Source organism: Clytia hemisphaerica, unplaced genomic scaffold (genome assembly GCF_902728285.1).
Source record: "Clytia hemisphaerica strain Z4C2 unplaced genomic scaffold, Clytia hemisphaerica genome assembly, whole genome shotgun sequence".
Lineage (NCBI taxonomy): Eukaryota > Metazoa > Cnidaria > Hydrozoa > Leptothecata > Clytiidae > Clytia > Clytia hemisphaerica.
This window is the reverse complement of record NW_027104043.1, coordinates 44,321-71,010: the sequence shown is the minus strand read 5'-3', so window position 1 is coordinate 71,010 and position 26,690 is coordinate 44,321. Positions and strand designations below refer to the sequence as shown.

General features: G+C 38.2%; 2 protein-coding genes across 3 annotated transcripts in view; one reads left to right on the top strand and one right to left on the bottom strand.

Moving 5' to 3' along the window:
- The first annotated feature begins 1,642 nt into the window (after positions 1 to 1,642).
- Positions 1,643 to 26,690, top strand: part of LOC136811824 (DNA polymerase alpha catalytic subunit-like) — a 56,057-nt gene continuing 31,009 nt past the window's right edge. Inside the window, exons 1-4 of the mRNA XM_067068448.1 lie at positions 1,643 to 1,727; positions 1,990 to 2,144; positions 2,624 to 2,852; positions 3,186 to 3,455. Of these exons, the coding sequence (XP_066924549.1) occupies positions 1,692 to 1,727; positions 1,990 to 2,144; positions 2,624 to 2,852; positions 3,186 to 3,455 (690 nt within the window). The 5' untranslated portion in view covers positions 1,643 to 1,691. The remainder of the gene's footprint in view (positions 1,728 to 1,989; positions 2,145 to 2,623; positions 2,853 to 3,185; positions 3,456 to 26,690) is intronic.
- LOC136811828 (uncharacterized) lies at positions 7,654 to 25,955 on the bottom strand. 2 transcript variants are annotated; one of them, XM_067068451.1, is made up of 4 exons: positions 25,687 to 25,951; positions 25,066 to 25,160; positions 12,345 to 12,437; positions 7,654 to 8,907 (listed from the first exon to the last, which is right to left on the bottom strand). In XM_067068451.1, the coding sequence occupies exons 1-4, from the start codon at positions 25,745 to 25,747 to the stop codon at positions 8,584 to 8,586; spliced, it is 573 nt and encodes a 190-aa protein (XP_066924552.1). In that variant the 5' UTR covers positions 25,748 to 25,951; the 3' UTR covers positions 7,654 to 8,583. The 2 variants fall into 2 exon arrangements, with proteins under 2 accessions (XP_066924552.1, XP_066924553.1); XM_067068452.1 differs by lacking the exon at positions 12,345 to 12,437 and having other exon boundaries at positions 25,687 to 25,955.

The following is a 26,690-nucleotide window of genomic DNA, read 5'->3' as shown; positions in this document are numbered from 1 at the left end:
ATCATGGATAATCAGCGACCGCCGTGCCCTGATAACGACTTGCTGTTGCTTTAATAAAATTTGGATGTTTTGTGTCTAACTAACAAGGAGTTTTTACGGGGGGGGGGGGGCTCAATCAGTCCTGATCATGATTCATTTCGAAAGTGAAATTGATTACCTATACTCCAATTCAGTTTCTCGTCTAAATTGCCTACATCAAGTAGCGGTACCATTACAGTTAAAGATATAGATATAGCTTGGCTGGGTCTGAGAATTAGCATAAAGCTCGGTGATCCATATCAGTCAAAACCCTGACTTCGTATCCGGTCTCCAATTCTGAGACGAGTTGAAATTTTGTGTGTGGAATCATTGAAATAAATTGGCGAACTATAATTACCTTGGAACCTCTAGTAAACTTTAAAATCAAATCATATAAAATCATAACTTTCCCTATCATCACCAGGTTCATTTTGATGTTGCCACAAATGTGTGTCAATTGGATCAATGAACAACAACAAGACATTTTCGTCACTTTGGAGTTGTGTTTCCACGTCACTGCTTTGGTGAGTCATGCGCGTTTCTGTTTCTACCATCAACTTCTCCTCGATTCCCGTTTATCCATTTATCCAATGTAGGAATTCTTCTATGCCCTTAGTAGACTATGCTATAGTCTAAGACGAATTCGAATAATAAAGAATAACCTCAAACACGCAAATTAGCAGTCGGGCGGAAATTTTGTTCGCGCGGGCGGGTACAAACTCGGAAGGGCTCAATGTCTAGTATTCATTTAAATTCTAGCCGTTCAGTGCCTAGAAGCGGCCGTAGTACGGTGGTAGAGCATCTGGTTACGGTGAGATCAACCCTCAGCCGGGTCATACCAAAGATTTCCAAAATGGTACTTGATGCCTCTCTGCTTGATGCTCAGCAATTAAGAGAAGGACCAAGGGTAGGTGGAGCAATCCAGAGAGAAAGAGTGGTGCCCTTTCTACCTTCGGGTAGATAGCTATCGAATATAGAGCCTTCGGGTCGCCTCCGACTGCGGTCGCAGACTTATTTTCAGTGCCTAGAAATAGAAATGAAGGTTTAGGACGTTGACTGACTGTCACAGAGAATATGGATAACAACGGCTCTCTCTGTCCTTGAGATTCACACGTTTACTAAAAATAGACAAAAAAAACGAACAATTTTACTATTCCAATCGGTCGGAGATTATAGAAGTGACACCTCCCAAATGTATCGATTCCACTTTGTGTATTACAGAGATTGGCGACACATGGTTAAAAAAAACACCAAATTATACATAGGAACAGATTGCCACTTACTGAACGAGCCTTCTAACGGATCAATTAAACACTTTCTTTATCACTTAAATATTGTAGAGCTCTGGAGATTTTAATGTAAATACGTAGTCTAGCAGTTTTTCCGTGTTTTTTTTGTAGCTGCTACACTGCCAGGAGTTATCAGTATGCTTGATGGCATATATGATATATTTGATATATTTAAGATTGACCTCGTGCATTTGTATTGAAACTTTGACTTTCAGAGGTTTCGGTTAAAAGGGTCCTGGTTCAATGTTGGTGGGACAGTTTTAACGACACTTGATCCATGATATTCGTTCGAGGTTTATGAGAGATTTAAAATATTTTTTTTTCATTTAGTGGCTTTAGTACACGACGGTGAAATAGCCAACTTGACCAAAAAATTACCAACTCATGACCAAATGGATGGTGCACAGAATGAAACTAAAGGTTAGTTTTGATCAGTGAATTTATAAGCCCTGTCCTTCAACGTATTTTTGAAATCTAACATGATAATCAAACAGCACGTTTTTTACCAAGAAAACAAACCAATAAAAGTCTTCCATTGATCAGATCGTTTCGTAGCGAAAATCTGTTTGGAATTGTTATTCGCAGTTTGACTTTCAATGGTGCAAAAATAATAATCTTAACAGATCTTAAAGGTTACAAAAAGTATACTCTTGCCTTACTTTAAATTTTTTCTTTTTTGCAGGAAGAAATTGAACTCGCAGAAGCCAGTTGTTTGGCTGTTCATTGCATTACATCACTACTATTGGAAACCACTTTGTCGCCGGTCCCAGGGAACTCGGCAATCAGCAAATATTCAGTCATTCATCGGTCACGTGATTTCCCGTTCCTAGGGTCCAAGTAAGTGTATGAAAACTAACGTCTTATTTAAGGAGGCATGGCATTTTGCCCTTCATTCCCTAATTTACGACGAAAATCGGCAGAAAGTCGGCTATTTAAAGTCAATGTCCTCTTTGGCGTATTTTTCGTGGAAAGATTTGAAATTTCCAACTCTTCTGCCACTTCGATTTGAAATTAGATTATGGAAGGCAGAGAGCGTAATATTTTTGGTCCGATTTTTGTATGCAAAAAGAAAAAGCTGTTACAGAGTTGCAATGTTAAGTTATAATGCCTTTCTTCAAACCGGCAGTGTTCAAAGTGTTCAAAATGTATATCCTGTATAGTCTAGCATGCTAGACGACTAGTTTGGTCACAACCAAAACAAACAAGAATAAAACTAATGTAGTTTATGCAAACTGATATTATCCTGTTACGGTAATTGTAATACTATATAACACCAATGTTACTTTATTATATTACCTGTATTATTACGTCCTCAGAGCTGGCAAGAAATTGATCGCCATCCGAAGTGAAATCGAGATGTCGTTTAATCAACAAGTCTCATGTTCATGCACGCAAATCAACACCTTTTTCCATCCAGTTGTTCCCAGTCTTCTTTCAACCAAACAACGCAAACAGTACCTGATCAACGGATGCATGATGGAAGCCAAATTATACGTTGCTAACCTCGAGCTACCCTATGATTTGGATCAGTTCAATATGGGACAGGTTCGGAAAAGCGTTTTCTATTAGTTCCATGTCAACTGTGCATATACATGTACAACTGTACAAAGAACCTTCTTTAGGGTAACGTCCATAAACTCAGCATCACATTTGTTGTACACTATAGCAATCGCAATTCGGGCACGGCTCCACATTCGTATTTGACGTACAATTTAGAAGAATTCAGGTTACAGAGAGCATTTTACACTGTTTCCAGTTGAGGGTCCAATGATTTATTTCGAATCACAGATTCTACTTATCAATATTCGAGCTAGAGAGAATTGGCTGTACTGCAAAAATAGCAACAACGATTAATTTAGACTCGTTTCATTCATTCAGATTTCAGCATCGGCGATACGACAACGACTGGTGACGTCAGACGTCCAAGAAGACACAGACAGCGACGATAGCGATTCACTGATCATCAAAGTTAAAGAGAAAGTCTCCACACCCAGCACGTCATCTGAAATCTCCACCAGTTATCGCAAGTTGGAGGAATTAGACATTCGATCGTGTTTACAATTCTTGTTGGAACAGTACGAGCAATGGTTGTCGATGTATGCTGTACCCAAAACACCGCTCATGCTGAAAATGGAAGCCATCAAATCGGTCTGTTTATACCAATCCTATTTTGATGTTCTTTAAATCTAATGCAAGCGTCCTCCCGCAAGCTTCAGTTGTGTGCCTATTGTAACATACCACTATCTTTTTGAGCTCTAATAAGATGTAAATCCTTCAAGATTTACAAAATAATAGTGGTCATGATAGCTTCTATGAAATTTGTCTCAGATAAAGTTTAAATATTTAGCCACAGCTCTTTTGCATGTTTATTCTTAGCCTGTACCAAACTCTTCTTCGCTAAAAAGATAACGCCACGCAGCGCCACGCAAGGTTCAACTCACTGCCAGATTTTTTCAAAATATAAAAAACCTGCGCGCCGGTGGATGAATAGTACAGGTGAATTTTTCCTCGACTTGGAGTTTTTTATTCGATAATGATACCGTGTTGTTACGCGCACGTCAGATTATTTTTAACCTGACGTGCATAGATCCGTTTTATATAGCCGTTGTTAGAAGCACGTCAGGTCGCGGAAAGTTTTAAAATTGTCTAGTAAAATTCTCGATCATCTTGATTAATTCGACGAATTCTCAAGTGCGCCTGACGTGCGTTTAACCGTTTTTATATAGCTGTAGCTAAACGCACGTCAGGTCAAATCTGACGTGCATGGAGCCTGACGTGCGTTTAACCGTTTCTATATAGCTGTAGCTAAACGCACGTCAGGTCGAATCTGACTTGTTGCTGAGTCTGACGTGCGTTTAACCGTTTCTATATAGCTGTAGCTAAACGCACGTCAGGTCGAATCTGACTTGTTGCTGAGTCTGACGTGCGTTTAACCGTCTCTATATAGCTGTAGCTAAACGCACGTCAGGTCAAATCTGACGTGCATGGAGCCTGACGTGCGTTTAACCGTTTCTATATAGCTGTAGCTAAACGCACGTCAGGTCAAATCTGACGTGCATGGAGCCTGACGTGCGTTTAACCGTTTCTATATAGCTGTAGCTAAACGCACGTCAGGTCAAATCTGACGTGCATGGAGCCTGACGTGCGTTTAACCGTTTCTATATAGCTGTAGCTAAGCGCACGTCAGGTCGAATCTGACTTGTTGCTGAGTCTGACGTGCGTGTAACCGTTTCTATATAGCTGTAGCTAAACGCACGTCAGGTCGAATCTGACGTGCATGGAGACGGACGTGCGTGTAACCGTTTCTATATAGCTGTCGCTAAACGCACGTCAGGTCGAATCTGACTTGTTGCTGAGTCTGACGTGCGTGTAACCGTTTCTATATAGCTGTCGCTAAACGCACGTCAGGTCGAATCTGACTTGTTGCTGAGTCTGACGTACATGTAACCGTTTCTATATAGCTGTCGCTAAACGCACGTCAGGTCAAATCTGACGTGCATGGAGCCTGACGTGCGTTTAACTATATAGCTGTAGCTAAACGCACGTCAGGTCGAATCTAACGTGCATGGAGACGGACGTGCGTGTAACCGTTTCTATATAGCTGTCGCTAAACGCACGTCAGGTCGAATCTGACTTGTTGCTGAGTCTGACGTACATGTAACCGTTTCTATATAGCTGTCGCTAAACGCACGTCAGGTCAAATCTGACGTGCATGGAGCCTGACGTGCGTTTAACCGTTTCTATATAGCTGTAGCTAAACGCACGTCAGGTCGAATCTAACGTGCATGGAGACGGACGTGCGTGTAACCGTTTCTATATAGCTGTCGCTAAACGCACGTCAGGTCGAATCTGACTTGTTGCTGAGTCTGACGTACGTGTAACCGTTTCTATATAGATGTCGCTAAACGCACGTCAGGTCGAATCTGACTTGTAGCTGAGTCTGACGTGCGTGTAACAGTTTCTATATAGCTGTCGCTAAACGCACGTCAGGTCAAATCCAGCGTGCATAGATCCTGACGTGCGTGTAACCGTTTCTATATAGTTTTCGCTAAACGCACGTCAGGTTGAATCTGACTTGTTGCTGAGTCTGACGTACGTGTAACCGTTTCTATATAGCTGTCGCTAGACGCACGTCAGGTCAAATCTGATGTGCATGGAGCCTGACGTGCGTGTTACCGTTTCTATATAGCTGTCGCTAAACGCACGTCAGGTCGAATCTGACTTGTTGCTGAGTCTGACGTACGTGTAACCGTTTCTATATAGCTGTAGCTAAACGCACGTCAGGTCGAATCTGACGTGCATGGAGACGGACGTGCGTGTAACCGTTTCTATATAGCTGTCGCTAAACGCACGTCAGGTCGAATCTGACTTGTTGCTGAGTCTGACGTACGTGTAACCGTTTCTATATAGCTGTAGCTCAACGCACGTCAGGTCGAATCTGACTTGTTGCTGAGTCTGACGTGCGTTTAACCGTCTCTATATAGCTGTAGCTAAACGCACGTCAGGTCAAATATGACTTGTAGCTGAGTCTGACGTGCGTGTAACAGTTTCTATATAGCTGTCGCTAAACGCACGTCAGGTCGAATCTGACTTGTTGCTGAGTCTGACGTACGTGTAACAGTTTCTATATAGCTGCCGCTAAACGCACGTCAGGTCAAATCCAGCGTGCATAGATCCTGACGTACGTGTAACCGTTTCTATATAGTTGTCGCTAAACGCACGTCAGGTCGAATCTGACGTGCATGGAGCCTGGCCTGTGTCGTGCAACCGGTTTTAAACAAATGCCAGGTCAAGACTTGTTTTAAGATAAAAGATTGCGAAGTTTTAGACATCTACTTTTGTGAATCCAAAAGAATGTATTTTGAGAGCAAAAAGTTTTGCGAATCGCTGAATAAAAATGAAAATTTACAGTTACAAATGTTCCATGAATTTGATAAAGACGGCTGTTCTTGGACTAAATTTGAAGTTTTACAGTTCTTTAATTTTTCAAAGAATTTTTTGCGAGCTTAGTTTCACGAACTACCCTGTTAAGAATTCTCAAAGACACTTACTTCCATGAAAAAGACCAAAATTCGGAAAAATTTCTGCTTGCGAAAGTTTGTTTCTTCCGTTCTTAATACATTCTTCTCGAGATGCATAAAAGCAGGCCTCGTTTTCAAATATGTTGTCAAGGTAACTTAACATCATTTGACATGTAATTATTGTTTATAAACGTTTGCGCTTGTTTTGAAATTGGTAATTGCGATATGGGAATACATTTACGACTACTTAGATTTGATGTTGAATAATTATTCTGTTTGAAAACGAGGCCTGCCTGGGCCTGCAATGCTTTTTACGCATCTCGAGAAGAGTGTATTGTGAAGGAAAGGGGGTGGAATAACCCGGTAGAAAAACAATAGAATGGTAGGGTTCATAATTGAGAGATATTAGAGTGATCTTCCTTAGGAAAACGAAGGTTTGATACGTTTGAGCCAAAAATCATAAAATGGGAGGGGGCTATTGAAAAGTAATTTTGTGGTTGTAAAAATCGCAAAAAAAGAAAAAGTCCCTTGAACAATTTAGCACGGAAGCGTACGCCTAAAGTATTTTACAGACAAAACTCGCTTGGTTGTCTGTAAAATATCACCATCCAAGTTAGATCCAACATTTTGCGCGCAACTGTAAAATACTCCTATGTCGTAAGATATTTTGACACCCAAAAATTCGTACTCTTCTGTGCTCATTTGTCGGGGATGTGACTAAATAGGGACTTGTACAATTTTTTTCTAGTCTTGTTGGAGGGGTATTCAATGCCTTATAGTATTACACTCTTTGGTCAAAATTTAACAAGAAAGAATTAAGGAGAGAATATTACTTTTCTACTGATTGAATGAAATTGTTTTGCTGGGCGACCTGCCGTTTGCGAATAAAAGAAGTTGGGCAATGGCCTATGAATTGTTAGTCTAATTTTTTTTTTATTTGGGAAATTAATTTGGTGCAATGACTTTTAATTTTGCCTTTCTTTCCACGTTCACCATTCTACTTACAAAAAGTTTATGTACTAAAAGTGTAAAATCTAGAAAAATGATAGAATAAAATGTAGTTGGGTAGCCTTGGCATAATATGTCTTTCTTTTTTCGTTGAGTATAGGTTATTTACAGAAGGTTTGCCGCCTAAAAGTATAAAATCTACAAAAATGATAGAATAAAAAAAGTTTGGTAGCCATGTCATAATATGTCTTTCTTTTTTTCGTTGAGTAAGGTTATTTACAAGAGGTTTGCCGCCTAAAAGTGTAAATTCTAAAAAAATTATAGTTACGGCAGAGTCTCTTTAACTAGAATCTCTATAACCCGAATGTGTCCTTCTTTCGAACGATCCTTTTGGTCCCGTCAGAATAACACTATTATCAGTGTCTATAACTCGAATGTATCCTTAACTCGAAAGAAATTGACCCCCCCTAAGAGTTCGAGTTATAGAGACTCTATTGTATAAGGTACGGATCCACATGGATCCACGATGACTTCCTCAAAAGTCATGTATCATGCATTAAAATCAACAAGTCAACGCAACTGCAAATGCAACTGAGTATGCCCCCTAGAAATACTTTAATCGGATTTCAAAAATCAAAACGCGTAAAACTTTCTGAATCTACTTAGTATAGCATGCTAGACGACTAAATTAAAGAAAATGTAGGGTAGGATAAAGGAAAGTGTAGGTTAGTTTACAACTAATATTATCCCGTAACGATATCATATTATCAAATAACGCCTATATTACATTCACGATAGACGACTCCAATTTAGGGTTTGCTTTAATCCGTTAAACTTTCACGAATTTTTGTCATTTTCGCGAAATTAAAACTCGAAAAAACGCGTCAGATTGCTAACTCGCGAAACTAAATCAACGACGACTTTTATAAAGAGATAACCAGCTATGTTTCAATTTGAGACATGTTATAAAGTGGCTAATTCTGAGAAGAAGTCACTCTTACACCAACGTTTGAAAGTTACTTTAATTTCGCGTGTTCTATATCTAAAAATGAAAAAAGCTGGTTATCGCTCTAAAACCGCATTTTTCAGTCTGAAGTCTCCATTTATGGCAAAGAAATGTTTATTTTCAGCTGCTTTCAGGCTCATTCGCGAAATTAAATCCATGCAACATTTTTCAAAACTCTACAACTCGCGAATTTAAATCCGATTGAATTCGTGATATTTTTAGCTCGCAAAATTTAATTTCGCGAAATTTGATCCAATTCAAGTATATTCGATATTCGTTCAAATGTGAAACCCATTATCTTCTAAATGTTTTTTTCACTTAAAGTAACATCGACATCATCTGAAACGAAGATTGATGTCGAATCACCTGTGCATGATCTGTCCACGTGGTAATGAACGTTGGAGAGTACATAACTATCCTCTTTTGCTGTTGCTTTTCGTTCATCTCTTTTCAACCGTTTCTCCTTCTTCATAAAAATCAAATTATGTGGTGATGCGAGTGGCAGTGTGTTGATTGGCTTATTTTTGCAGTCTTTTGCTCCACATTTCTTGATCTGTTTGTTTTTTCTTCTCTTAAGAACGAGATCTCCTGACTCGAGTACGAGGGATTTTGTGACCTTGACTTTCTAAAGAATAGAAGAAAAAGAAGAATAAATGAATAGGTAATCATTCTACCAGAGGTGCCAGAAATAAATTATCTTCTTTGAAGTAAAATTTCTCGATTTCTATCCCTTTCAAAAAACTAAACGTTATAAAAGTCTTCAAATGACAAAAATCAGCTTGAAAGGGGATGCGGGACGTTTTTGTGATGTCCCTGCACGACGTTGCCAACAGGGCAGCGAAGTCTGAGATCAAGAAAAAGAGGAGGAAGAACAACCATCCTCCGGAGAGGAATGACACCACAAGAGCTGAAAGCGAACGATCTTGCTCAAGCAAAGGGTTATCCAATTAGTTGACCACTGTACTAAGTACGAGCATTTTTGAATGTTAAGTTATTCAACGAGGTTATTACCCGATTGAGAGGGCGATACTCGATATAAACAAAATGACGCAATCGATTTGTACAAATACACCTATCCATACTTAACGGCGCGGCCAGCTTTTTAGGGGACTCGGTCGAGTTTACTAGTACAGATTTCTTTCGTTGACGGTATCGAAAACAAAGGTGCAGGAGTGCTCTTTGAAAAAATGTAAGACCATTGAAACGAAAGAGTAACGTCACTTTAGTTGATCTTGTTTGAATGCGAAAAAAAATTTATGCTCCACCGCAGAGATTCAGGAAAAATGCTTTTCGCGCGGAAAAGTGCTTTGGCTTGGTTTGCTTAGGTTGCAGTTTGAAAATGCCGTGCGCCGGAAATAAAATGTCCCCCTAAATTCCTACCCAGTCCCCTAAAAAGCTGACCGCGTCGTTAAGTATGGATAGGTGTATTGTGTACATCAAAATGACGTCACATAAATTTGTATTACATGGTATAGACCGACTGACGTCAATTTTTGTGCAATGCAATGTTTGCGTCAATCTTTACAAGTAAGAACGCAGGGAAAGGGAAGTATTTTTTGGTCGTTGAAAATATATTCTTGAGTGGAATATTATTAAACAAAAAGACTTTTAAAAAAATTGAAAAATGAAAATGAAAAACGAAGAAGAAAAAAATCAACGTCTTGTAGAATTGTGGTATAAATACCATTTTCACAGGAGTGATTCTTCAATCTTAGATCGTCATCGCAAATTTTTTTTCCGTAGACGGGCGGAAATATCTTTAATGGTCGGAAATATCATAGCGTAATGGTCGGAAATATCATTTGATGGTCGGAAATATCTTTTGATGGTCGGAAATATCATTTGATGGTCGGAAATATTACTTGATGGTCGGAAATATCTAAAACTCTAAAAATTTGAAAATTTAATGGTCGGAAATATCCCGCGCTTTTAAAAATGCTTCATCAGCAAAAAAAATGTAAACAAAAATGGTAGCAAAGGTGGTGACGACCCTGGACACCGCCGTACATTGCGCGGTGGAGTCCGGTGGGCGTCCGGTGGTGTACGGTGGTATTTTAGGTTGGATCAAAAACACCGTACAACACCACCGTACAACACCACCGTACAGAATCCCACCGTACACGGAATTGCCACTGTACGATTGTCCGGTGGATGTACGCATGCTCACAAGGTCAGTGATCAGTCGGAGTCAAGGAAAAATTTGTAATCTTTCCGAAAGATAATTTAGTTTGTGTGAGCACAGAACGCTAGTTCTATATCGCAAAAGAAGAAGCATGTTTTGAAAAATTTCGAAAGAACGAAGCTGTGATGAAAATATCTGGCGTCTAATCGTCGACGTCGAAAAGCCGATAGTTATGTTGGGAACAAAGTTGATGATGAAATACTTTCCATTCGCTCGGCTTTTGTTTCGAGGAGTTTTTCTTTTAGTTTTTGATCGTTCGGCGATTGAGGGAATCAGAGAAAACACGCACCTAGTCCGCCCTTATTCCGCCTAAGGTGTATACAAGAAGGCGGCGGCCTGACATGTCTTGTACGGTGGGAATTCAGAAACCTGATCGACTTCCGGCGGTATTTTTCGTGTACGGTGGGACATGTACGGTGGTAAAATAGGTTAGGCTCCACCCACCGTACACCCACCGGACGCCCACCGGACTCCACCGCGCAATGTACGGTGGTGTCCAGGGTCGTAGGTGGTGTTGTGTGGCTAACTTGTTTGTGTGGCCAACATGTTGTGTGTGCCAGACAAACTTTTTAGAGAGAAAAAGTGGTATTGACCTTTTTATTCTAACACGACTCTTCGTTCTTTCTTGTCTTTTTTATATCCTTTCCTCCTCTGGCCCCCGCTGTAAGGGTCATTTTTTGGCCAAATTTTCTCTGCATGCACTGCCAGCTGGATGCACTGTAAATGTTCGATTTTGGAAGCCAAATTTTCCGCCGAACAGTCGTTTTCAGATCGAGTGCCCCCCCCCCGTAAGGTCTAGAATGGGAGGGTGTCCGGGTAGGGTTAGGACTAGCATTAGGGTGATTTAAGATCAGTGGGGGCTAGAGGAGGAAATGATATAAAAAATACAAGAAATAAACAAGAGTCGTGTTTGAATAAAAAGGTCAATACCACTTTCTCTTCCTAAAAAGCTGTCTACGTCTTGTGTAAAATACTGTGTAAAGAACTAAGAAAAACAGATAGTGTCCGAAAAACTTAAAATAAAAAACTACTCTTGTCTGGCACACACAACAAGTTAGCCACACAACACCACCTTTGCTACCATTTTTGTTTACATTTTTTTTGCTGATGAAGCATTTTTAAAAGCGCGGGATATTTCCGACCATTAAATTTTCAAATTTTTAGAGTTTTAGATATTTCCGACCATCAAGTGATATTTCCGACCATCAAATGATATTTCCGACCATCAAAAGATATTTCCGACCATCAAATGATATTTCCGACCATTACGCTATGATATTTCCGACCATTAAATTTTCAAATTTTCAGAGTTTGGGATATTTCCGACCATCTAAAGATATTTCAGACCATCAAATGATATTTCCGACCATTGCGCTATGATATTTCCGATCATTAAAGATATTTCCGCCCGTCTACGGAAAAAAAATTTGCATCGTCATCACTGTGAAAAAGAATTTTCAAAAATGTTCAATCAATCAAAAGATATCGAACAGATTTTATTACTGGTTGACCCTATAAAGTTGTATAAAGTAGTAAAAACATCGCAATAAAACAGCCTTTTGACAATCAATCAATAATAAACTTTGTTTGATATCTTTTGATGGATTGAATATTTTTGAAAAATTTTTTCACAGTGATGATGATCTAAGATTGAAGAATCACTCCTGTCAAAATGGTATTTATACCACAATTCTACAAGAAGTTGATTTTTTTCTTCTTCGTTTTTCATTTTCATTTTTCAATTTTTTTAAAAGTCTTTTTGTATATTCCACTCAAGAATATCTTTTCAACGAGCACAAAATCGCAATTCAATTCGAATTCTATCAAAAGTTACAGGTCTTTCTTGTCTCAGCTGCAGATTATTTTGAAACAGACTTTACCTTATCATCACAATGGTACAGCGGATCGTGCTCTTTCGTCCCTAAACAAAGTAAATGGAACCATCTTTTGGGGCTGCACTTCTTACAGTCAACCTGAAAGAAAAGAGATAAATTATTTTTTGAGAAATGATTTCAAAATAATGTAGAAACTACAATAATTATCAATGTCAGAAATTTTCGCGTCCAGAAAATTTCGTGAATTTTGCAAATAACCCACTAATTCGCGAAATTAAATGGTCGCGAAAAGATCTTACGACTGACTCGCAAAAATTAATTCCCACGAGATACATCCTTGATCATTATTTGCTGGGAAAATACAGTTTAACGAAAATTTATTCATGCGAAACAAATTAATCTTCGATTACCAAACTAATTACTTTTCGCGTGTTTTGATGGAATTTAATTTCGCGAATCAGCAAGATTAATTCATTTCGTAGGAATTAATTTTCGCGATATTGGATTCAGCCAGAAAAAACACTGGCAAAATAAGCTAAAAAGCCTGTTGTTGTGTTCTAATAAGCAAAAAATGACCAAGAAAATTTTTTAAAATGTATTTTGCGTGAATTAATTTTCGCGAATCAGTCAAAAGATATTTTTCGCGACCATTTAATTTCGCAAATTGAGGGGTCATTCGCGAAATTCGCGAAATTTTCTGGACGCGAAAATTTCTGACATTAAAATAATTAAATTCTATCAAAACACGCGAAATTTCGCGAATCAGGCCATTTCAAATCATGAAGCGAATCTCTACCAAAAATTAAAGTTTATAGAACATGTCAAGTTGTCCAAATTGATAGCGCAGGGGACTTGTAAAGCAGGGGTTCTGTGTTCAAAGCTGTTACTGAGAGCGTCCGTTTGGCCTCTAAGTATTTATTTTTGCCTTCCAATATTTTTCTTTTTCATGTTTCAATATTTTCAAAACTAAATAATGCCCTGAATATCTTTTCAACAATATATAATTTGTTAAATCTTGAAATCAATCATTTCGACTCTTTTATCTGACAGATCACGAAAAGTAACTTTGACCTTTGAAAAAAGCATTTGGACTGTATTTTAGCCAAACAAAACAATTTCATTACACTTGCATATTACTTTACTACTTTTATACAGATTTTTATGACGCGCCTTATGTTGCAAAACTATATCATCTTGGCTTTCAATGAATTAGCTTTCGCTTTGATCAAAATGAAATTTTCGCTCAGTAATAAAATACTTTTTCGCTTAGATAAAAGTCAATTTTCTCGCTTTGATAAACTCACTTTTTCCGCTTAGATAAACTCATTTTTTTCGCTTGGATAAACTAATTTTTTTCGCTTAGATAAAAGTCAATTTTCTCGCTTAGATAAACTCACTTTTTTCGCTTAGATAAACTCACTTTTTTCGCTTAGATAAACTCACTTTTTTTCGCTTAGATAAACTCACTTTTTTCGCTTAGATAAAATAAATTTTTTCGCTTAGATGAAAGTCAATTTTCTCGCTTAGATAAAAGTCAATTTTCTCGCTTAGATAAACTCACTATTTTCGCTTAGATAAACTCACTTTTTTTCGCTTAGATAACCTCACTTTTTTCGCTTAGATAAAATAATTTTTTTCGCTTAGATGAAAGTCAATTTTCTCGCTTAGATAAACTAATTTTTTTCGCTTAGATAAACTTACTTTTTTCGCTTAGATAAACTCACTTTTTTTCGCTTAGATAAACTCACTTTTTTCGCTTAGATAAACTCAATTTTCTCGCTTAGATAAACTAATTTTTTTCGCTTAGATAAACTTACTTTTTTCGCTTAGATAAACTCACTTTTTTTCGCTTAGATAAACTCACTTTTTTCGCTTAGATAAAATAAATTTTTTCGCTTAGATGAAAGTCAATTTTCTCGCTTAGATAAAAGTCAATTTTCTCGCTTAGATAAACTCACTATTTTCGCTTAGATAAACTCACTTTTTTTCGCTTAGATAACCTCACTTTTTTCGCTTAGATAAAATAATTTTTTTCGCTTAGATGAAAGTCAATTTTCTCGCTTAGATAAACTCACTTTTCTCGCTTAGATAAACTCACTTTTTTCGCTTAGATAAACTCACTTTTTTTCGCTTAGATAAAGTCTTTTTTTTTCGCTTAGATAAACTCTTTTTTTTCCGCTTAGATAATAACTTTTTTTCGCTTTGATAGATTCACATTTTTTCGCTTAGATAAAATCATTTTTTTCGCTTAGATAAACTCTTTTTTTTTCGCTTAGATAAACTTATTTTTTTCGCTTAGATAAACTTATTTTTTTCGCTTTGATAAACTCACTTTTTTTCGCTTAGATAAACTGACTATTTCATCGCTTTAATAAACTCACATTTTTCGCACTGTTTTTTTTCGCTTTAACAAATTTTTTCATTGGCAGGCTTGTTCTCTGGTTGGTAGAGATTCACCATGCTGAATTTGAGCTCTGGCGAACGCCGTGTGGCCCGGCAATCGTCCTTACGGGAAGGTCTTGCGCTGTAATAAGTCCAGACCGACTTAAGGCAAAATCTAATCGGGCGCTGTGTCTTCAATTTTGGTGCTACGTCTTAGATATTTTGCAGGCTTGTTTTCCATTTCGTAGAAATGCCTCACTGAGAGTTTGACCCGCTGAAAACGCCGTACGGCCCGGCAATCGTCCTTACGGGAAGATCCTGCAGCGCACCTTTCGCTGCCCCATAGCTGGGTGACCGGTGACGGTGGAGTGATAAGATTTGGCATGCTTTCCCCCTTCGATATGCTTGATAACTCCAGAAAGTTTCAAGCCGTGAAACCCACCCAGTCCGGGCTAGGAGAGGAGGGTCATTTACGGTCCCGTAGCACCCTTCTGTCAACTTTTCAGGACTTTAGACCTATGTTTTCGGAATCTACACCAAAAAAAACATGAAATATCAAAACCTTTAAAATTTTAAAGGTGACCCTGACCCGATTCGAGCTGGGGATCCCAAGTGCGTAGACCCAATACCGTGGAAAGCACAGGTCGAAATCATATATCGACGCTGTGCCGACGAATCGAGATTCTATTCAGCGCGCAATCAACGAAGACAAAAGTAACCATGACGACCATCCAAGATCTTGGATGAAGTTCAAAGTTGATATTTTTATTCCCGTTGAAAACACAACTTAGAAAAAGTCATCAATGCTTTGTAAAAAGAGTCAATGATAGAGAATCAGAACATAAAGTCTGTCTATTATTTCGATTCAATTAAAGTGATATTTCCATAATTAATAGTTGAGTAATTACTGTTATACATTTGGGGATCATGTAAAAGATTTCTTTCGAAAGAAACTCACTTCAATTACACTTGGAGGTTTCTGGGGAATTCGTAAATAGTAAACTACATACTGATACAGTCTGCTAGACATTAATAAGGTAATATTTGCTCTTCATCTTTGATTCTTTCTACAGTGATTAGATTGACACATGCGGGATAAAATTTCTATTATTGGTCTTCAGAGGTTAATATATTCCTTGAAAACTTAACCTCTGATACTCAGGGTATGAACCCAACGCCTTATACCACTGGGCCAACTTCAAGCCTTGCGCTGGCGAAATTTCTCAGGGGTGTCATTCCTTCGCTAGCTTGACTTGGTCCAGAGCTCATTAGGGACTCCTCAGAGTATATCTTGGTCTTGGTTGATGGTGTACGTCACCGCCAAGTCGTTCACGAGTTGTAGAAACGTCGCACTGCTTTCCATCACACAGGGGGCTCCGAGCTGGTCTGGTACGAGTTCTGAACCCCCTCTATAGCCTTTCCGTGAACTTTTCAGGACTTTGGACCACTTTTTTTGGAATCTACGCCAAAAAAACATAAAATATCAAAACCTGGTCAAAAAGTAGACCGAACCTGATCGGATTCGATCAGGGGATCCCCAGTGCGTGAACTTTGGACCACTAAGCTTACTGCTGGCCGAGCGCTGGGGTGTGAGGGCTTGTTAATGAGCTCTAAAGCGCCCTTAGAGCATTCTTGAGGCTTGGCTAAAGGTGCAAAAGTAAAGCAGCACCACCCAAAAGCATAGCATAGCATTACTAACATCACTAGGAGAAAAACCTCCACCTCCGCTCCACGGCACCGGGAGTTCCCAGGGGGTCCCCCATCCAAGTACTATGCTTAACTTCCGTGATCTGACGAGAACAGGTGCTTTCATCCTGGTATGGACGTGGAGCATGCCTGGAGTGCTTTTTCTGGCTATTTGTACCTTGCTCAGAGCTGACTAAGCAGTCAGGCAAAGTTCTCCGGTGAGACCGACTAAATAGTCAGGCAAAGTTCCCCGGTGGGACCGATTGAGGCCTCTACAGCCCTCCACAGCCCCCGTAGCCTATCGGTCTCCTTCTGATACACTCTGCTTTGATCTCCCTCAAAGCCAGCACCCGCCATCAGCCCTCCAAAGCTTTTAAAAGGCTTGGAAAGGCTTGAAACTTGGCGAAACTTGGTCAAAATTAGAAAAAAATGACCTCTTTTAGGTACCAGCACAGACGGCCCCTGGGGGTCCTGGTCGGGGTTCCAGGGGGTTCAATTGGTGCCCATTGGTCAGGGGGGATGTGATGGTACACGCTTGCACCGGTGAGGGTCCTTCAAAAATCCTCAAAGTGTCTTCAAAAGCCGGCAAAAATTGCCGAAAATGACCTCCTTTGGGTACCAGCCCCGGTGGAACCAATTGAGGCCTCTACAGTCCCCCACAGCCCTTCGGATCGCTTCGGATACCCTCTGCCTTGTTTTCCCTTAAATCCAGCACCCTCCATCAGTCATCCGAAATTTTTAAAAGGCTTGGAAAGGCGGAAAGGCTTGAAAATTGGTCAAATTTGGAGAAAAAAAAATGACCTCCTTTGGGTACCACCGTGGACGGCCCCTGGGGGTCCCAGCTGGTGTGCTGGGGGGTCTGATCGGTGCTCACTGTTCAGGGGGATGTGATAGTATATGTCTGCACCGTTAGAGGTCCTTCAAATTTCCTCAAAGTGCCGTCAAAAGCCGGCAAAAATTGCCAAAAATGTCCTTCTCAATTGAGACTGTTACACCCCTATCCCACCAGGAAAAATCGCCGCTGAGACCATAGTATAAGAAAGCCGCGGCTGGAATGATGACGATATTGTTTTTGTCGTAAATGGATGTTCTATCTGTGTCTCCGTGGTTTATAAGAACTAAGTCGAAGGTAACAAAATCCTTAACCTTAAAAGTGTTCATAATATTCAATTGAAGAACAATTACTTTTCAAGTCTCAAATCTTTCTCACTATCCTCTCTAATTACCTTATCTGAAGTATATTTTTATAAATTCCAAATAATTTTTTATAAATTTAGGACCAAATAACACACATTTTATTAAAAGAACTAATTTTCAAATGTTAAACTTTAAATACTTGCTGTCCCCTCAATACTGTTGTTTTTCGAATGGAATTTTCACAGAATGCAGCTTTAATATTTATTTACTAATACCAGTAATAATTTTTCAGAATAATCATGAAGGCATTTCGAGGCACTCAATTTTCTTCAAGTTCTTAAAGCACTGACATTCTGACGTTCTAGTACTTTTAAATCAAGAGTCTTTTCTTTTAGTTTGATGTTATGAATGCGTGAATTATCAAGAGATTTGCGTTTGTGAGCAAAATTACGTCTAACGAGGGAGTTTGTTAAAAGTCAAATTAAGTTGACAATGGAAAGTGTCACTGAACCATAAAAGAATTCGTTCCTACGACATAGATAGAACAACAGAAATTCAGCTGTACTCATTCCAGCCGCGGCTTTCTTATACTATGCTGAGACCAATTGAGGGCTCTACAGCCCTCCACAGCCCCCCCCCATAGTCCTTTGGATACCCTCTGCCTTGCTCTTCTTCGAAGCCAGCACCCTCCATCAGTCATCCAAAGCCTTTAAAAGGCTTTGGAAAGGCGTGAAAAGGCTTTGGAAAGGCTTGAAAAGGCTTGAAAATTTGTAAAAATTCGTCCAAATTGGAAAAAATGACTTTCTTTCTCCAGGAGATTAAGGTGGGGTCAAAATGCTTGCAACGTCAGGGGGGGTCTTGCAGTTACTCCTTGACACTATGTGGAGTAACTGCAATTTTGGACAATTTCTTCAGACACCACCACCCTTGCAGTTATTCCATAGTGTACTAACTGATTTTACCCTCAAAATTGGTGTATACCACCCCCAAAAATGCCAAATTTGGCAATTTTTTCACTGTATTCCTCATTTTTGGTACCATTTTACTGGGTACGTCCTATTAACGACCGTTCAAGAGTTAAATATCTCAATCATTTTCCAAGTTTGTTAAAATATCTTTCATGCCTTGATTGAAGAAAAAATTTTGTGATTTTTTTTTTGACTTTTGAAAAAAAATGTTTTGAATTTTTTTGCTTCCGGAATTTTTAAAAACCTAAAATTTTAAGTGAAAAATTGAAAAATGTGCTCACTTAGTACACCATATTCGACCAAAATGAACAATTTTGGGCTTAGGCACCACCCATGTTGCAGTTAGTCCACTGGTGGAGTAACTGTTTTCCCAAATTTTGGTTTATATACCACCACGGTTGTAATTGTCATAGTGTTTATATAATAACAGCATGACCCCCCCTGGCAACGTTACAAATCATTTTCAGAAGCTCATTTTGGGCTCAAACGAAGCGTATGACTAAGTAGAATAAGATTCAGTCTAGGCAGATGTTTTTTCATTTTGAAATTTTGCGTAATTCGCAAAAATCCTCAATTTTGCGCTATTTTGATGACGTCATAAAAATTGAAATTCCAATAACTTTTGATAGAATTATCAAAATAATTTCAAATTTTGAGCAAAGATGCATAGTATTAATGTTTTCAGAATTAGAAAAAAATTTCATCGAAATTTGATGACGTCATCACTTTTCGGCCAAAAAACTAAAATCCTTGAAAAATGCTGATGTCATCAAGATTTTAAAAAACTTTTTAAATCTTTTGAAAATTTGCCTTGAAATGTATTTTTGGTGAAAATTTGAAATTATTTTGATGATTCTATCAAAAGTTATTGGAATTTCAATTTTTATGACGTCATTAAAATATCGCAAAATTGAAGATTTTTGCGAATTACGCAAAATTTCTAAATAAAAAAACATCTGTCTAGACTGGATCTTATTCCACTTGGTTATACGCTTCGTTTGAGCCTAAAATGAGTTTATGAAAATGATTTGTAACGTTGCAAGAATTTTGACCTCCACGGACCCGCCTTATTCCCCTGGAGTTGGGCACCACCGCGGACGGCCCCTGGGGATCCCGGCCGGGGTTCCAGGGGGTCCAACTGATGCCAACTGGTTAAGAGGGATGTGAGGGTACACGCCTGCATCAGTGTGGGTTCTTCAAAATTCCTCAAAGTATCGTCAAAAGCCGGCAAAACTCGCTCCGTGGACCGATTTCGGGGCCTCCCGGACAGCAAACGGGGGTTCCCAAACGGCCCCCGGACCTAAGCCAGAAAGGGTGACACACATGCTTTGCATATCGACCGGTTTGGATGTCTGGGGTATCCTGGAAGTCTCGCTATAAAGGGATTTCCGCATGCCCAAAAATCGCCATTTTGACCCGCTGGAAGGCCCTTTCCGGGTCAGGAACAGGCCACCGGGGTTCGTACGGGTCGGGACCGATGCCCTGCGTCCATCCCAGCCCATCAGAACATTAAAGAAGGACGTCCGGCTTCAAGCGTGCCTTAAAACCGGAGATTTAGAAAGTTGGTATTAAAAGCTTTCCGGACTCGTTCCAGACTTTCACGGGCCTTCGGAAGGCCCAGCCGGTCTGGAATGGTCGAAGGTACCTTTCTGCTTTGTTTTCAGACCGTTTTCAACGTTAAGGAAGGCTTACAGGACTTTTGGGGGCCAAACAGACGATTCCCGGACAATTCCCCCCTGGTGAATTCCCCCCCGGTGAATTCCCACCCAGTGAATTCCCCCCTGGTGAATTCCCCCCCGGAAAATTCCCACCCGCTGAATTCCCCCCTGGTGAACTAAAAAACCATGTAATTTGAAATAAGCGACTTTACTATTTATCTTATAAAAATCTGTGCAGACGACTATCATGTAAAAATCTTTCAGTTCTTTTCTCAGAATCAAAAAAAATTGGCGTTATGTGATTCTTAAAACTTGTAAAAATACTTGACCCTAAAATTGGAGGTTTGTTTCGATTGAAAGTTTTAAATTAATCTCTCTAAGGGTCGGAAAATTCAGGATTTTCAGGGAATTTTTTTATTTACAGAGAAAAAATTGTAATAAAGTCTCTCTAAGGGTATGACTTTTTTCAAAAATCGAAAAAAAAATTTCAAAATAAAGTCTCTAAGGGTCGGTTTTCGGAGGTCCCGTCCGCGCATACCTCTCATTCGCCAACCCTAGTACCCCCCGGGGTTACAGTCCATGATTTCGAAACGTAAAAACACATATGAAAATATATGGGTGGGAATTCACCAGGGGGGAATTCACCGGGTGGGAATTTTCCGGGGGGGAATTCACCAGGGGGGAATTTACTGGGTGGGAATTCACCGGGGGGGGAATTCACCAGGGGGGGATTTACTGGGTGGGAATTCACCGGGGGGGAATTCACCAGGGGGGAATTGTCCGGACACCCAAACAGACCGAGCTATGGTTACGGTACTCTTAAAAATTGCATTTCCGGAATTTCCTGCGCCGGGAAAAGCCGGTATAATATCCCAAACGACCCAAATCGCCGGTCTTTATGCCCGAACATCTTTTCCACTTTTCAAGTTCATTATAACAAGCCTTGGGGGCCTTGCAGAAGCCTCCAAGGGTTTCAGAGAGTCACGAGTTCCGGAGGTTTGCGAGGGTGTCCGGACAATTCCCCCCTGGTGAATTCCCCCCCGGTGAATTCCCACCCAGTAAATCCCCCCCTGGTGAATTCCCCCCCGGTGAATTCCCACCCAGTAAATTCCCCCCTGGTGAATTCCCCCCCGGAAAATTCCCACCCGGTGAATTCCCCCCTGGTGAATTCCCACCCATATATTTTCATATGTGTTTTTACGTTTCGAAATCATGGACTGTAACCCCGGGGGGTACTAGGGTTGGCGAATGAGAGGTATGCGCGGACGGGACCTCCGAAAACCGACCCTTAGAGACTTTATTTTGAAATTTTTTTTTCGATTTTTGAAAAAAGTCATACCCTTAGAGAGACTTTATTACAATTTTTTCTCTGTAAATAAAAAAATTCCCTGAAAATCCTGAATTTTCCGACCCTTAGAGAGATTAATTTAAAACTTTCAATCGAAACAAACCTCCAATTTTAGGGTCAAGTATTTTTACAAGTTTTAAGAATCACAACGCCAATTTTTTTTGATTCTGAGAAAAGAACTGAAAGATTTTTACATGATAGTCGTCTGCACAGATTTTTATAAGATAAATAGTAAAGTCGCTTATTTCAAATTACATGGTTTTTTAGTTCACCAGGGGGGAATTCAGCGGGTGGGAATTTTCCGGGGGGGAATTCACCAGGGGGGAATTCACTGGGTGGGAATTCACCGGGGGGGAATTCACCAGGGGGGAATTGTCCGGGAATCTTTGCGAGGGAGTTCCGGAGGGGTCCGAAAAGTCCGGAACACCCAAATTGGGTCGGGCCACACCTAAGGAAGGTGTGGTATACATATGAAGCACAACAGACTAGTGGTTGGTGAACTACGGTCGATAGACCGTCTGGCTACTTTGGCTTACTTCCCAATTCTATGCTACACGCCCTACTTTGAGTGACTGTGACGTCATTTTAAGGCTTTCAAATATAGACGCGAGTTGGTAGGAAAAGTGAGTTTATCAAAGCGAAAAAGTTGACTTTTATCTAAGCGAAAAAAATGAGTTTATCTAAGCAAGAAAATTGACTTTTATCTAAGCGAAAAAAACAACAATCGCAAAATTGCGACTTTAAATATTTCCTTGAAAATGAAGGTCATGATTGGCATATACTAGCAAGTAGTTGCCACTAAGAATACCCCGCAGAGCTTCCTTTCGAAATATCCCTAAGTAAGCAAAATAACGCATGTGTAGATTTTAAATTCGTTTTATCGATAAAATATAAGTCAGAGGAAGAAAGCTTGGCTTCAACTTTACTTTTGAGATGACATGGGATAGACGGTCGCTCACATCTCAAAAAGAGAAGTTATCGCTCACATATTATCACAGTGAAAACACCGAAAATTCTGAAATTGATTTGATTCAAAGTAGACACTTATAATAAAAATAAATATGCTCATCTTTTTCGCCATACTTTGTTTACTTTGTAAGAACTAATTACCGAAAGATATATTGCCTTCAATCAAGAGTTAGTGATTTGATTCTTATAAAGTAGATGCTTACAATAAAAATAAATATGCTCATTTTTCGCCATCCTTTGTTTACTTTCTAATAACTAATTACCAAAAGGCATATTGCTTTCTCAATCAAGAGTTATTGATTTGATTCTTATAAAGTAGATGCATATAATGAAAATAAATATGCTCATTTTTTTCGCCATCCTTTGTTTACTTTCTAATAACTAATTACCGAAAGATATATTGCCTTCAATCAAGAGTTATTGATTTGATTCTTATAAAGAAAATGCTTATAATAACGATAAATATGCTCATCTTTTTCACCATCCTTTGTTTACTTTCTAATAACTAATTACCGAAAGATACATTGCCTTCAATCAAGAGTTATTGATTTGATTCTTATAAAGAAAATGCTTATAATAAAGATAAATATGCTCATCTTTTTCGCCATCCTTTGTTTACTTTCTAATAACTAATTACCGAAAGATACATTGCCTTCAATCAAGAGTTATTGATTTGATTCTTATAAAGAAAATGCTTATAATAACGATAAATGTGCTCATCTTTTTCACCATCCTTTGTTTACTTTCTAATAACTAATTACCGAAAGATACATTGCCTTCAATCAAGAGTTATTGATTTGATTCTTATAAAAAAAATGCTTATAATAAAGATAATTATGCTCATCTTTTTCGCCATCCTTTGTTTACTTTCTAATAACTAATTACCGAAAGATACATTGCCTTCAATCAAGAGTTATTGATTTGATTCTTATAAAGAAAATGCTTATAATAAAAATAAATATGCTCATCTTCTTTGCCATCCTTTGTTTACTTTGTAATAACTAATTACCGAAAGATATATTGCCTTCAATTAAGAGTTATTTGCCATCCTTTGTTTACTTTGTAATAACTAATTACCGAAAGATATATTGCCTTCAATTAAGAGTTATTGATTTGATTCTTATAAAGAAAATGCTTATAATAAAGATAAATATGCTCATCTTTTTCACCATCCTTTGTTTACTTTCTAATAACTAATTACCGAAAGATACATTGCCTTCAATCAAGAGTTATTGATTTGATTCTTATAAAGTAGATGCTTATAATAAAGATAAATATGCTCATCTTTTTCGCCATCCTTTGTTTACTTTGTAAGAACTAATTACCGAAAGATATATTGCCTTCAATCAAGAGTTATTGATCTGATTCTTATAAAGAAAATGCTTATAATAAAGATAAATATGCTCATCTTTTTCGCCATCCTTTGTTTACTTTCTAATAACTAATTACCGAAAGATACATTGCCTTCAATCAAGAGTTATTGATTTGATTCTTATAAAGAAAATGCTTATAATAAAAATAAATATGCTCATCTTTTTTGCCATCCTTTGTTTACTTTGTAATAACTAATTACCGAAAGATATATTGCCTTCAATTAAGAGTTATTGATTTGATTCTTATAAAGAAAATGCTTATAATAAAGATAAATATGCTCATCTTTTTCACCATCCTTTGTTTACTTTCTAATAACTAATTACCGAAAGATACATTGCCTTCAATCAAGAGTTATTGATTTGATTCTTATAAAGTAGATGCTTATAATAAAGATAAATATGCTCATCTTTTTCGCCATCCTTTGTTTACTTTGTAAGAACTAATTACCGAAAGATATATTGCCTTCAATCAAGAGTTATTGATCTGATTCTTATAAAGAAAATGCTTATAATAAAGATAAATATGCTCATCTTTTTCGCCATCCTTTGTTTACTTTGTAAGAACTAATTACCGTAAGGTATATTGCCTTCAATCTTATAAAGTACCAAGTAGCAACAAAAGAGATATCGCATTTACTTTCTTTAGGCGCTAAAACGGGCGTCAGTCAGGGCGTACGGAAGGCGTTTTGACATCAGAACCTGAAGAAAGCCTAGTCCCTTTTAACAAATATTTCCCTTTTGGAAAACGGGAAATATTTAATTAGTTTATCTAAGCGAAAAAAGTGACTTTATCTAAGCGAAAAAAGTGAGTTTATCTAAGCGAAAAAAGTGAGTTTATCTAAGCGAGAAAAGTGAGTTTATCTAAGCGAGAAAATTGACTTTTATCTAAGCGAAAAAAATTATTTTATCTAAGCGAAAAAAGTGAGTTTATCTAAGCGAAAAAAGTGAGTTTATCTAAGCGAGAAAATTGACTTTTATCTAAGCGAAAAAGTATTCCATTACTGAGCGAGAATTTCATTTTGATCGAAGCGAAAACTAATTTATTGAAAGCCAAGATGATATAGTTTTGCAACATAAGGCGCGTCATAGATTTTTAGCATCATATCATAAAATTTGGTTGAATTATGGTGATTTTTGTTTAAGGACCCACACATGGCCCCCTTCGGCCTCAAAGGGTTAAAATAAAAACAACTTATCAAATAAAAATTTTGATGATATTAGCCTTGAGATCGAGGCTGTACGTACCCAATCTGTCATATCTGGAGCGTCAGGAAACAAACTTCGTGGTGGATCCTGCACTCCGCATACCCGACATATTCTTTTCACCCAGAGTCCATCACCTAAATTCGACATTAAAATGAAATTACCTTATTGGTATATATTTTCGCGTGTTACAAATTTTCGCGGGTACTTAATTTCGCGAGTTTTTCGGTCAATTTTCGCGAAATTTAATACTGTTTAAATTTTTCAAAATTACAAAATCGCGAAATTAAATACACGCGAAAAATTTTTTCTTAGTATTTTGTTAGTATTTTTACATCAAAAACGTTGTGTTTCAGCAAAATCAGTCTTTTTCTTGCTTTATATTCCCACTTTCTGAAAATACCTAGTTTAGTGAATCGCGAAATTTAATACACGTGAAAATTTTCCAGAAGTCGGCAATCGCGAAATTTAATACACGCAAAACACGTTTTTTCGAAAAAATTTCGCGATTCGCGAAAATTTGTAACACGCGAAAATATATACCAATAAGGTATCAATTTTAAAGAATAATGACCTTAACATATTGGGATAATAATTAGAGGTTCCCTTAAAAGTTCACTTCAGGGTCAAAAGTAAAAACAAAAATGCTGGAGAAAAAAATACCTCCAATACGGATAAGGTCTTTTCCAATTCGTGTGCGATACGCAACAATATCAAAATCCATCTTCGGTAAGGTGCTATGTTCTAGGAATGTTTCTATGAACTAAAAGAAAATTCAGGAAATAGTTATTAAAGTAATTGCTAAGTAGTCCATTTACTCTTTTATGTTTAATTGTAGACCCCTTACCTCAAGCTTTGGAAAAAATCACCCCATTTCACTTAATAATGACCTCCCTCATTTTATGAGTTTTACCCACCCCTTGTTAATTCCATCCCCTGCCAAAGTCTCTACCTCGATCAACACTTAGAAATTTATTGTCCTACCCTGGTCAAAAATCGCATTTTATGACATAGGTATCCCAGTCAAAATCAAGAAATGGAAACCAAACTCGTCAATGCTTTAAAATCAAAAGTTTTCCCCATGAAAATCAAACTACCTTAAAAGTTCTCACCCCAGTGATTTTTTTATTTCAAATTCAAACCCCGTGACATTCATAGCCACCCAAGTAGGCTTCCAAACCTCACTGGTTCAATAAGTCATACCTTATCGGGGAAAAAAATTCGGGGAAAAGTGACTAAATTGTAAATTTGGTCGGGGAAAAGTGACAAATCTGAAATTTTGGTCGGGGAAAAGTGACGTGTAACCTGTAACCATGTAATCTCTGTAACCATGTAACCTGCAAGCATAACCTACGAGACAATGCGCTACTTTCAAAATCAACTTTCTTTTTAAGGAAAAACTGAATTTTGGATTTATATTCTAGCCACAAAGGCAACCAAGAAAGTTTCCACCACCTAGGTAGGATTTTTTCTATAATATGGATATTTCAATTTCCACCCATTTCCAAAGTAAAACCCTGTTGTGGCAATAGCCCCTCTTAAATGCTGACCCTCTCTTCGGAATTAAATAACGAAAAGACTTTGCAAAAGCCCCGTTAGGAAAGGAGATTCCTCGAGATCGCCAATATCGATTGACAAAAGAAAAGTGATTATAATTGAATTCCCAT